At 48.7% G+C, this 13,780-nt stretch overlaps 1 protein-coding gene across 1 annotated transcript in view; it reads right to left on the reverse strand.

The window, feature by feature from the left end:
* The window catches only part of Cacna1d (calcium voltage-gated channel subunit alpha1 D), a 342,405-nt gene that overhangs the window by 92,531 nt on the left and 236,094 nt on the right, over positions 1-13,780 (reverse strand). The window contains exon 9 of the mRNA XM_004631686.2: positions 9,056-9,225. Coding sequence (XP_004631743.1) covers positions 9,056-9,225 — 170 coding nt within the window. The remainder of the gene's footprint in view (positions 1-9,055; positions 9,226-13,780) is intronic.

Raw genomic sequence — 13,780 nt, forward strand, 5'->3', positions numbered from 1 at the left:
GCTACAAGGCAGCCGGACTCTTCTTGGAGAATGTGGGTCAAGGCCAGAGCAAGACTTCCAGGTCCAAAGCAGTAGCTGTGCTCAGACAGCAACTCTCTCCATCTGACCACTGAGGAGGGCAGCACCACACCCACAGAAGGGCCCTGGCCCCGCCTCACCAGCAGGGTCAGGGTCCTTTTGGAGAGCCCCTGGGTACTGCAGTCAATTAAAGCCCACTCCTACCCAAAGCAAAGTTAGTTTCGTGACAGTATTAGGCTACTTCCTCTCCCTAAAGATCTCAGGAAACTAACAGAGATGCCTTAAAAAGTCACAGGGTCTAAGTCCTCATTTAGAAGGGTGGGTGGAAGCGGTGAGGAGAGGTTGTCCCATTTCATCTGGCAACAGGAAGCACTTGTCTTGTTTTTGCCAATCACCCAGAGCTATATTCCTAAATCAGTTCTTAATGCCATTCTTATTCTGTTCATGACAGTACCTCCGGCTTAGCGGAAGCTCACCCTCCTTGCAGGAACCACGGTGGCCAGGCCAGCCCTGCCTCGCCACACTCAGCAGGTCGCAGCAGCGCCCCTGCATGCCTGTCTGACTTCAGTTAAGCCCCTCTTCCCCTCCCCTTCGCAGAGGGGCCATGCACTGAACGCCCTCCCACAATCCCTCTGTTCTTGTGCTCTTCCAGGCTTTCTGATGAGACTCTACAAGAGCCCTCCTTGGTCAGCTCATTCATGGGTTATCCCAGGCCACTTTTTCGTCACCTTTGAACTCAGCATTTCCAGGTGTGGCAGAAGATATTCAAATAAAACCAACAACCAAAGCAGCAGAATCTGTCGTCTGTTCCCCTGGGGTGTGCCCCCCAGTTTCAATCTTCTCAAATACTGTGCAGGCCCTTCTTGCGAGCAGCACTATGCTCACCGGGCCAGTACACCCAGGCCAAACTTTGCGTTACTGTCCAAATACAGTGGTAACCTGGCCCGAGCAGGGAGGCAGCCAGCCACCGGCATGCGCACCCTGCTCAGCCAGGCCCTGTGATCAGGGCTGTGGCCAGCGTTATTTTAGGGTATAGCTTGAAACGGAATGATTTCCCACACAAGCATATTCTCACTTGCACAGGCAAGTACCCAAAAATCTTTGCATCCCAGAAATCTATTTTTAGCTTCACTCTTGAAGCCACCGCTACTAGTTTTGGTGTTGTCCTGGGCACACCAGCCAGAGATTAGAAGACCAAGAAGCCATTTCAAACATGCAGCCTGGAAAAAATCAATCAAATAATATTACTGGAATTTCTAAACAGTTTAAATTTTAAAACATCATTTGTGGAAAAGTGTTTTAAAAGCCTGTCTTCTAGTCTACAAATATTCACGTGGAATCAAATTTTCTGAGTTGGTTCAGCTGCGTCTTTATAAGGTACAGGTCAAACAAAAAGGAAATTACAAGGTCATCTGGGCCAAAACACATATTTTAGAGAAAGACGAGAAGAAAACAGCATGACCTAGTTTCAAAGAAATCAAGCAGTTAAATCTAGGCAGTTTCCAAACACACTGCAGGGCACATGCATTTCACACGATGGCTACGTAAAGAGAAGACGGACCAGAGAAGTTGGGCAAAGAATCCGCAGGAGAAAAAGTTCACTCTCAGTAATTTACCGTGATCTTTAGCCCTGCGTTGGTGAAAACAGCGAAACTTCCTTTTCTTCTTATCCTCTTTTAGCAAGTCAGCCAGGGTGATCCCTTCAGGTTGAACACAGGCAATTTCATTACCACACAGCAGAGGGCAGCAAGAACAACGCAAAACGCAGGGCCGAGGCAAGCAGCAGGCCCTCTGACCCCAGGCTCCAAAGGAGCCTGAGCTCAGACACACACCTGAAACCGCCCTTCTCCTAGGTAGCAATCTACAGCTCAGAGTCTGTCGGGTCAGGGACAGTCATCTGCTCTAGCTACTATGCAGACACTTACCTTGTAGAAGCTGGCTCTAAGTTACCAACGCACTGACTCTGGGCAAAGGTTTCCCGTGTTCGCTCTGCCGTATAGGAAGGCTATTCAGGAAAGGGTACTTCGGTCCCACCTCGCACTGCTATCTCTGGGGCAGCAGAGGGGGAAATGAAAAGGTGGGCTTTGGATTCTGCCAGCCCAGCTCTAATCCCAGCCCTGTCACTGAACAAGCATGAACAAGTTACTTAATCTGAGCAAGCCTTTCTTTTCTCTCCCGTAAGTTGTTAATGACACTTGGACCGGCATAAGGTTATTTCCGGAGGCAAACAGTAAATAAGGTCATATGGCCACGAACTTGGTCATGAACACTTTTGTTTGCTAATGAATAAACAGAAGCATTTGGTTTGCAGACAGAAGCAGTCAGAGAAATTTTGCTTGCATTCACAACCTCTGCATCAGGTGACAAACACGGCCTTGCCCCTCTTCCCCACATGAACACAGATGTGGCTGTCTTCCCCAGAATCATGAAACGAATTAAGTTTATAAATCCAGTTACCACTGTAGAAGTACTGTGCTTGGCTTTTGGCAAGGTACAGCCAACTACAGCTAGCTTTTACCACTCTAACTCTACTATGGCCACTAGGTCATAAGAAAAATGGCTTTATTAATTTTTACAACTCCATGACTTCATGATTGCCCCAAGCTATCTCATCTGTGGAGCGGAGGCCACTTGCCCCAGGGAGGGGAACTGCAGAAGCAGTGCAGGGCAGCAGAAGGGATGTTGGAGCTGGCCGGGCGGTGGGGGCGTTAGGCACATCTGGCCAGGCCTGTAATCCCAGCGCCTGGGAGATGGAAAACAAGAGAACCACTATGAGTCCAATCTGTGTAGTGAGACCCTGTAGACCCTGTATTAAAGACATTAAAAATAAAACAAAATAAAATAAGCTCCAGGCACAAACAGCTGGGTATAACACTGTTCTAAAATGGGTGCCCTTCCTCAGCACCCCAAACCCCTAGTGCATTCCCCAAGAATGTGGACCTGTGAGTGCAGACATAGGAGCATGCACTCCTGGGGGTGAGTGGGGATTATCACATAGAGTGCGGCAGGGCATAGGTTCAAGTCCCCGCTTAGCCACTGAATCACCATACAGCCTTGGGAAGCCACCTAACTTGCCCTTTAGTTTCATATCCATCAAGTTCCTGTCTCACAGACATGCGGATGGGGTAGGATTGCTCAGTCTAACACACAGAAAGTACTTGATAAATGCTAGTTGTTGTCTTCAGCCTTTCATTCAACAAATAACTCTCATGCAGCAATGACCTCCTCATCAGTGTGAGCAATGCTGCCCTTGGGGCCAGCCCCCAGTGGAGGGCAGAAGCGCATCCGTGCCTGCCCTGGGGCGCTCAGGGTCTGGCGGGTGAGACACAGCAACCAGGTCGCCACACACGTGCAAGGCCGCAGCCCCGCCCACTGCGGCAAGTCCGGCCATGTGCTCTGGAGCATGACTCCATCCCAGCAGTTTGAAAAAAATGACAGTTTATTGAAAATGGCCAAAATTTTGCTTTAGAAGTGTGAAAAGAGATGTCTAGGGAACAGCTCGAGGAAAAAAGTCATATACCAGGCATCTTGTGGTAGAACCGATCTGTCTATGCAAAGTCCTCCATTCTTCCGTGCAGAGCGTGGTGTGTAAAACAAACCCCAAACTGCTATGCCTGGCTCCCTCCGAAGAGAAGGAACACAGCATCTCATTTATTACTCTCTATATACTGATATGATCTGAGCTCTTTATATGAAGGCTCATTCCACTTCTCTAATTAAAATCTGTTACAAAGAAACAGACTCACAAACCTGGCCTCACGCTCTGTCTCACTGCTAGGTGGGCTAAGCCCCCAAGCGCACCTCCCAGCAGCTCTCAGGCTTTGGCAGTGGTACATGGGAAGACGCCTAAGATGCTTTTACCAAGGAGTACCTGATACCACTGCAGGACGGAGGCTCTGCCCAGGCTTCCAACTGAAGCTGGTGGAGACGGTGTCCTGCCGTTCCTCCCCGCACTGTGCCCTCCCAGGTGGCCTTCCCAGCCACACGGCCAGCAGGCTCTCCTGAGAGGGCAGGTAACTTGGCCACATGTTTACCAGATGCCGCTCAAACTGACGCTGTTTGCTTTACGGCTTTTAGTTGAACATTTTCCGTTTCTAACTTGTGCCACAAGGTTAATTGTAATGAAAGCAGTTTTATAAATCAAAAAGTTAAAACTGCAGTCTTTTAAAATAAGAACAGCAAATGGCCTCGTGCTGGCAAAGAGCTGTGCTATCCCTGATTTTCTGCTCATGCCTGAAGTGAACACTGCAGGAAAAGGCACCCAGGTAGCGCAGATAAAAGACAAGCAGCGAGGGCAACCTAGTGCACCATGCCCTGGGGCGGGCAGAGGCCTGTGGGCGTCCCACGGGGCCAGGCCACCCGCCTCCAGGGCCACTGAGGAGCGGACAATGGGCAGGCTCTCCTTGTGGGCAGACTCAGAGCTGCAAGTCCTCCCTTTTCCTCTGGCATCAAGTAACTCCATTCGGAGGGACTACTGATTGTTTACTTCCCACAGTGAAGTTACGCTGCTTTTTTTTTTTTTTTTTTTGTGGTCAGAATTTTAGAATGAGCTTCCTTTAAGACGATTTTATTATTTTTAATGCTATTTTTTTTAAAGACTAATCACTGACAATGAGAAGAGTTTAAAATAGAATTTTAGGCTTCCAGATTTTAATGGCCCCAGAAAAACTCCATTGTTAACTCAGAAGCAGCTGCATACATCTAAAAAATCATTGTGCGATTTGGCAGGGTTTCTTAAGAAACTTGAAGCTCAGCAAAAAAAGTTAAATAAATTATCCTTGAAAAATTCCCCAAATGCTCAAGAAATAACTTCCAAGGGAATTTTGTCCATTCAATTAACTGTGCAGCATTCGCTTTCGAACAGCAAATTTATGGATCTGGCATTTTAAGCAGTCCAAGAATGCGCAGAGCGGCGCTCCCAGCTCCGCGGTCGCCCAGCAGATTGGCCAGGGACCTGACGGCCTCTCGACTCCTCTCGAGGGAGTGCTCGGATCCCTGGGATATTCCGCAGGGACCGAATTCTGCTGCTCAGGAGTTCCCAGTGTGAGTTACACACAGGAACCCCAGAGAGTGTCAGAGGGAGCCATGCCTGGCTCTCGGCCCGGAGTGAGCCAAAGTCTACATGGGTGCAGCCCGGCATCAGAAGGGTGTTGTAGTGTAGTCTGAGTACCACAGATGTGCCAGGGCCACAAAGAAAAAGATAATGTGAGCGCCTCTCCAAGTGTTTGGTTCAATGTCTGTTCTGACAGCACTGAAGCGCAGGAAACGGGCGTGGAGAACTCTAAGGCTGTGCTGCCTTATCTCAGAGGGGACCTAGTGAACGGGTTTATTTTTCGCCCACACTTCAGAACCTTACAGTTTGAACAAAAGGAGTCCTCTCCCTGCAGTTGCTTCTGAGGCCCAGTAGGAACTTCAGAAATCTCTGCCCAGGCCCAGTTTTACTGCAGAGGACAACAGCGGTCACAAGTGTCACTCTAGCTACACCAACTCCTACCAGGTGCCCAACATCTCACCTTTCAGTGGTTCCGTGGACAGACACCTTTGTTACCCACTTACAGAACAAGAAAGTGGAGCTCTGAGATAGTGGGTTATTTGCTAACACAAAAGAGCAAATGCCAAGTCACAGAACTTGGTCAATTCCAGAGAAAGCATATCAAAATGCCCTGCAGCTCAGAGCCTTTGCCTCTCCAGACCTCATGGCCATTCGCAGTCGGGAAAGGCTCTCCCACCCCTACTCCTGGTGCACCCAGGTGGAGGCTCAGCCTTAGTTCCACCTTAGACCCAAGACCAAGTTGACAGTGGTGATTAGTCAGATCGGCACGGTAACCCAGTACAGATGAAGGCAGGAGGCCCAGGTAGTGCACTATCCCCTTCCCTAGAGACACACAGGGGTAGGGCTGGAGTGTGAGGCATGTGGTGGGTCTCATACACCCAGCGAGGATACCAATACCATAACGAAGACACTGGCTACCCCTACATTTCGGCAGCCTGCTAATCAGACATACGGGGATAATAGGCCCAGGCTGGGTGTGCGTAGGTGGGAGAGCCAGGACTGACAGGCAAGGATGTCTACCTCTAACCCCCTCCTCTGAATGGGTTTTCTAGCTGTAACACAGACAGAAGAGCCAGCCACCAAGTGAGCCCAAGGACCCCCATCAGAGCTGACTCCTTGAGAAGTCTGGGATGCTAAGACTTGTATTCAGGGACGCTCCTCTGTTCCACGTCAAGAGGAGATTTGAGGTCCTCTTCTTAAGTCACTTAAATCTCAACAGGGCTTCCACAGCCTAGGATTTATGCCTTCATTGGAACCCTAATCACTGGGGCTCTGGCAATCTGATGACTCCAGAAATCTTGTGAGCCTTACTCCCCAGGAAACCCCAGCACCTGGCAGAAAGAGCTCTCCAGAGAACAAGGATGCACCAAAGAAGTATTTGCTATTCTGGATCAAACATTAGGCTAGTTAATCATTCTGAGTCACACATCACTGTGCATAGCAGAAACCATAATGCTGATGTTTCAAAGATATACTGCAGCTTTATGAGCTTGGGAGCTCCAGTTCCAGAGTTAATTCTGGAGATCTACAGCTTTAAATGGGTTTTGTTTCTTTCACTGATGTTATTATAAATAACACATGCAGGGACTTGGAATATCTGCTGCTTCCTGAACCTTCTCCAGGCCTTGTCTCACCTTGAAGTCACCCCATCCTCCCTCCTGCAGTTAGTCGGTGCTCCCAGAGCTCACAGGGAATGCCGACTCCTCCAAGGGCCTTCCTCGCCTTCCCCAACACCCCCTCAGCCCTTTAGCTGCAGCACTCTGCCCTTCTGGGTTCACACAGCAAAGGTCCTCGATTACAGTGTGAGCTTCTGCAGGCTGTACTGCCCTCAGCCACTGTCCTCGGTGCCTTCCCTCCACGGTAATTTCTCTGACAGGTCCAGGTATTGAGTGGCTCATCCCATGGTCAGGTCGCTTCAGCCAGCGGCAGTACATAGGAGATAAAACAGTGAGCTCTTAAGACTGCCAGAAAACATCTCAAGTCCAGCGAAATCACTTTTCAAATCACAGAAAACGACTCTATTACAACGGACACAGGGAACAGCAGATTCTGGATCCATGACAATTGGTTTCTAGAGATGGAGCAACAAAAGGGTGATAAGGCATCAGCCTGTGCGAAGACCTCACTCAGCTCCCTGGGACAAAGCTACACCAGCAAAGAAAGGTGCTTGGCCAAGAAAAGGGACAACACTTTCTCTGGCTTACACACATACACCACAGTGGATAGCTACGGGGCCTCCTCAGGTCAGCTTTCTGCCGTCTGCACATGAAGAGGAGCATGCTGGGCAGGCATCCCCAAGCTGTACCAAGATGTCTTGCTGCTGCCAGCAACAGCAGATGCAGAAGCCCGGAGAAGGCCATGGGGTGCAGACTGGCTCGGTCACCCAAGGACAGCCCTGCTGAGGATGCGCCCACATTCTCCTTACCTCTAATCACCTAGCAGACGCATCGCCCAACGTGCAGTTCAAACGTCCATTTATCAACTCTGATGACACAGTCAGCAAACACAATCAGCTCTAGAAAGCCTCCCACTGTCTCCTGGCAGAGGTTTCCTAACACTCAGGGGCTGACAGCCCTTATACCTTCCTGAGCCTGGAAGATGCAGTGTGGGAAAGATGGAGGGAGGGCCAGACTATGCTGAACCCCATCCATCCGCACACAGGTTTCCATGACAGGAACCTGTGACAACACAAAATGCCCCCTCCCCATGATAACACAGGCTCACGAGAGTCTTAGTCCCAGAAATGTAAAAGCTGAGGCAGGCAGGAGTCCCCTCTACTAGTCTTCCACCTAAGTCTCTATACACCACCACCTGCTGAGATGTACAAATTTGACTAGCCCACCCTTGATAGCGAGGGAAAGCCAACCCAACTGCAGCTGACCCTAACCCTCATGCCCTCTATGCTCCTGCCCAAACAAGGGCCCGTCGCATCCTTCCTGAGCCTGGCCCTGCTCACCTCATGCCACTCCCTGGAGTCAGGTTTCTCTCAATATGGAGCTGTCATATCTTGGACTTATCTACCCTTCAAAGTGCAAGCCAATGCCCCTACCCCAGGTGAGAGCCTCCTCCCCACTCCTGCAAGAAGGCCGCGTCCTTGCATGCTCCAGGGCTCTGACTCCTTATGCCGCAGTCACGTGTGAGGAGGGCTGCCCTTCCTAGACAGGGAGCAAACCACAACGCCCAGGGGCTCTGCACGGTGGACTCAGCCTCTACCAGACAGTGGTGAGCTTAGTTTCCTAGGCCTTTTACTGTGTATGTCCCCCTGAAATATGGTCCTGCTCCTCACTATCGACTATTCTAGATTTAACACAAATCATGTGCGTCATAGTCAAACACACCACTGAATTTCAATTTCTACCTTTACCTGACATGCAAGTGGGAACAGAAAAGAGAACATCTGCAGGAAGACACCATGATTAACAATGCCAGTTAGCTCCAGGGGCTGACTGAGGACACCTAGTGTTCCAGTGTGGGGTTCCAGGCAGGTGGGCTACAAAGCAACCATCACTGATCCTCGAGCATTTAACAACTACTTAGCAGGGAGAACAGGTTTGTTCCCAGCCCCTGATGGGCTAAGCATTTATCTCTGTATGGGTGGCACAGGGGGGAAGTCACCTGAGGTCACACGAAAGTCAAGGGGACCCTACTCTTCCAGTCCTTGTTTTGTAATACTGCTCACTCTGGGGTGAGGACACTTCCTCTCCGGGAGTTCAGGGTGAATGTGTGTGTTCACTGAATCCAAGGTCCACAGCACAACCGTGTGACCCTCCTCAAATATAAAACCTCTTACTAAATAAGAACCTAATCCCAAGCCTCAGACAGAAGAAACCCAGAGTTGGCATAAATGCACTTGGTCTCTCTGCGCCAGGGACAGGCGGGGAGCGGGTGGCTGGGAAGAGGTCATGCTGCCCACAGCCTCAGCAGGGCATCTGCAGAGCCCCTGGTCGGCATGGCCGGGGGCAGGTGGGGCAGGGCAGCACCTACTATTGCGTTTGCCTTCTTCTCCGCCCTCCTCCTCGTTCTCAGGGTCAATGTCTTCTGCCTGAGTGATCCAATCCAAGTAGCCCTTGAGATCTTCTTCCAGCTGCTGCTTCTCCCGTAGCTTCTGGAAGTCTCCCCGTGCTTTAGCCTTCTCTCTTTCCTTTGAGAACTCACTGAAGAAAGCAGAGAGAACAAGTACCTGTCAGGACCTCCTCGGGGACAGGCACCATGAGCTGTCTGCCCTGCCGCACAACGGCTCGTGGCAGGACACACAGCCCTGAGTCTGTAGCCACATGAGCACAGTAACGGGGTCACACACGTGTACAGGATAGAAGACAGCGTCTCCCTAAGCAAGACCGCAGGGTCAGAGTTGCACGGACCATACCAACACACATGCATCGCTGTTAGGAAACGAGCTGCCTTCAGGATGACAGAAATCCCAAACAGCTCAAGCCAGAAAAAGCCACAGTGGACCTCTCACACTCGCCACCGGGGGCCTCAACTCAGCGCCTCCTGATACCCGCCATCTCATTTCAAAGAGAAGGAGCCCATGTGGGCCAAGGTGAAGCCTAACACAGCACCTGACTTGGGGGCTTCTTCAACACCTGTGGATAAGACTTTGCATTCGTATTATGGGCTCTGCATTCGCCACGGCCAAGAGCCCCAGAGGGGAGTGGCCCTTGGTGCCTGATGTCCATAATAGGCTGCCCTCCTCATCCCCCACAACACCAGGCCAGAACAGACAAGGTCTGACAGACCGATCCCCTCAGCCCGGCTCCCCCCTCCCTGCAGGAACCTGAGTTCCAATGAAGCCCTTCGACCTTCCTCAACCCTTACTTCTTCCCATCATCTTTTCCCAAGTGTCCTCCCTGCAGGAGGTGAAAGGGCAGTGTAATCTGTTGCCCAATTTGGGGAACACCTGCTCTGGAAAGGCTTTGGCACCCATGCAAATACTCCCAACTGTTCCTCATTTACTCTCCCTTCCGCATCTACAACCCCATATCTACGCATCTACATAAAATCCCACACTCATTCAGGCAAGTCTAGGATTCAGGTGGACAGTTACCTAATTTTTATGCACCAGGAACCATCTGCATTTCCAACTGTGAACAGTTCCAGGAGCCGAGTTATACATTCAGAAAGTACACCGAGACGCTTTTGGCAAAGCAGGGTGAGGTCCCAGGGAGGGAACCTTCTGCATACAGACCCCATGATTCTGACAGCTGTCTCCCTGCACACTGACCTTCCCATTCAGAGTGAGCACAACACCTTTACAGAGACCTAATGACTGACAAGGAGGAATCACCCAAGTTCATCCTTCATAGGGCTGGACAGGCTTGAAACCCTGCAACACCAACCCTGAATAAGAAACTGGAATCCACCATGAGAAATGGCCTGACGCACTGCCCCTAAATAAGTCCCCCTTTCCGATCCCCCAAACTGACCCCCCACCTGCTGTTTCCACTCACATTGCTGGGATGTGAGAAAAGGGGAGAGGCTGTGGGGGTCCTGGGTGCACTCTCAGGAAGCCGGGGTCAGGAGTTTGTAGGGCAGACCAGAGCTCTGACCCCTGGCCTATAGGCACATCTTTCCACCCAGAACACCCGCCTTTCTCTAAAAGAAGGGGTCCTCAGAGGGCAGGGTATGCTTCTCACACAAACCACAGCCCGAGGAAGTCTAGGGCTTCGAGGCCTCCTAGGCTTCCTGAGACACAGGAGACGCAGGACTCAGCCCTGGCAAGGTCACCAACTTACTCTGAACTCTGTAAAAGTCATATTTAATCAAGAATCACATCCCTGAGCAATCTGGCATGGCGTGTGTCCATGGGAAAACACGTTATATAATCTGTTTTCTTAAACACATAGTAAGGAACAAGCAGACCTTCCATCCTATTATGCACTGAAATGTAATTTTAATCTATTAAAATGCTTTCATTTTGGACTCAGAATGGAAATGTAGACGATAAATAGAATATTCTTATTTTGGGTTTACTATCTGGTCTTTCTTGAAGAAATGATAGGCAGTGAAAGAGTTGCCCTGTGAAGTTTATGGATTCATCAAATCTTACTTTAATATCATATTTTGCATATTTACATTAGAACTACAAAAGTCCATCTCTGATGAGCTGAAAACTATTGCACATGCTTGGCTATTAGGGCATAGTTAAGCAGGTATAAGTAAGACCCTACTAGGACTAAAATTTATGAATTAAGAACCTGCTAAATCCCATTTATGGCCCATTTACTTAAAATAAGAGTCATTATTACAAAAGTTCATGTAACGAAGCTGTTGTTTCTGGCTTATGTCTATCTGTCCCCACAGAAACTCAGGTGGTGATGAGGCCACGGTGGGGTGCTAGAGTTGTGGTTAATTCACAACCCAAGGCTGGGCTTATGCATGCGCGTGCGCACCTGCCCCAGGGCAGACAGCCCGGATGCAGAGGGGAGAGGGGCTTGCTCTTCGCCTCTTCCGCTGTTGCCGCCACCACCACCGCCACCACTGCTCTGCATTTTTGCTCTTGCTGTTTTGCTGTTTTCTGCTACCATGAACTGCTGCCCTCTGCCACATGCCACCCTGCCTTGGAGCCAGCTGAGTATGGACTGAAACCTCCACAAACTGTGAGCTAAACAAACCTTTCCTCCTTTAATTCTGGGTGGCCAATATTTTGTCCCAGCAATGAGAGAAAAGTCACTGAGACAGCTGTCTATATACTATATCAATTCCCTAATTTGATTTTGGACAGTTCTCAATGGTGTCATACCTAGCAGGCAGATAGCATTGACAAATTTGGACAGAACGGAGGTTTATAGGGCATAAATCTCTTATTAGGAAAGGGACAGAGATAGGGGCTATCTGATAGGCCAAGATGCTTGCTTGGTCCACTGAGACTACTTGGGCCCTGGATCTGAAGATCTAGCTCTCTGCTTTCTTTTCTGAGCTTCCAGTTTTCCTCAGTTGCAAAACGGAATATCCATTCTACTGTTTCATATGAATTAAGACATTCAGTAAGTTGATACTTCAATGATTGCAAAGCACTGTAAAAATGGAAAATTCAAATGTACAGCATTTAGTCCTAAGAGGGGAATGAAAAAAGATGATGACTGGGGGAGCTGTCTCAAACACCAAAGGGAGAGTGAGGAAGAGCCCTGAGCGGCTCTAAGCTGCTGTGAGTCCCAGCAGACACGTGGACAAGTGTGTGGGACCCGAGGGCTGAGCACACCACGAACCACCACACCATGAGCCACCACACCCATATCAATGCCACAGCACTGTCCCTTGGGCTGAGAATAACCTATTCCCACCACCACAAACCTTCAGTTGCAGAAAATCTCATTGGTCTGCATCCTGCATTTATCTTGGTGAATGAATTTTTATTCTTTTTCATTTATTTACTCTATTGAAGTCACTCCACTTTGCACTGTATTTCACCATCTTCTAAGGAGCCCAGCAGTAAGAGATTATGTGGTCTATTTTGGAAGAAGGACCATGTGCTGCTAAAAAGAATGCATATCCCGTTGTTGCAGGGGGATACTCTGTAGATCTTGTTTCAGTACTGGGGATTAAACTCAGGACCTTGTGCTTGCCACCCAGGTGCTCATGTTGCTGAGGTGTACCCCCAGCCCCGTGGAGGTATCTATTAAGTCCATTTGTTCAAAGGTTTGGCTCAGCTCTGATATTGCTTTGTTGATTTTTGTTTTGTCTAGGAGATCTATCTGTGACAGTAGGGTATCCAGGTCCCCCATTATAGTTGTGTTACTGTTTATCTGATCATTTTTTTGTTCTGTGAAGCCAGCATACCAGTACTTGTTGCGTGTTTGTTCATCATTATTCTGTTGAATTATTTCCTTCACCAAGTGTACTGACTTAATTTGCCTCGTCTGACCCATTTTGGCTTGAAGCAGGCTTTGTCTGCAATTAAGAAAATGATTCCTGCTTTCTTCTGTATTCCTATTGCATGAAATACTATTTTCTGTCCTCTGATTTTTTAATCTTTAAGTTTCTTTTTTTGCTTAAATGTGTTTTCTATACCTTGGGTATCCCTGGGTTTTGTTTCTTGATCCATTCCTTCCAATCCAGGTCTTTTGATTTGGAATCGAGGCCATTCACACTGAGGGTTACCATTGAAAGGAATTAGCTTACTCCTCTCATTGATTACTGCTGGTTTTCTCCACCCCTTCTGCTCTGCTGCTCACCCTGCCTGGTGTTGTCACTCTGTTTGACTTTTGGTCTATTTCTAGGATAGCTTGAAGATTATTTTTGGAGTGCTGGTTTTGTAGTCATGAATTTCTTGAGGTATTGTCATGGAAATACTTTATTGTTCCATCAATTTTAAAGACATTTTGCAGGGGATATAAATCTGGGTTAGAAGGTGTTATCTTTTAGGACTTGAAATGCTTCATGCCAATTTCTCTTGGCCTTTAACATTTGTGTTGAGAAGTCTGCTATAATTCTCATGAGATTTATTGATTTTCTGGAACAGCTTGTAAGACACTGTGTCCATGTTGGATTTCCAGGATTCTAATTGCCGTGTGCTATGGAGAAGTCATAGCACATACCTACAGTTATGGATCATACCTTTGGATCATACCTACAGTTCTACATGGCTCACTTACCTGTATGCTTAACCGTTTCCATAGCTTTGGAAAGTTTTCTGCTGTTATTATCAATTGATTCTTTTTATGCCATTTGTGCCACCTTCTGATTTTCCACCTATGCCAAGCAATCTCA

The sequence above is a fragment of the Octodon degus genome, unplaced genomic scaffold (genome assembly GCF_000260255.1).
Source record: "Octodon degus isolate 3935 unplaced genomic scaffold, OctDeg1.0 scaffold00043, whole genome shotgun sequence".
In the NCBI taxonomy this organism is placed as follows: Eukaryota; Metazoa; Chordata; class Mammalia; order Rodentia; family Octodontidae; genus Octodon; species Octodon degus.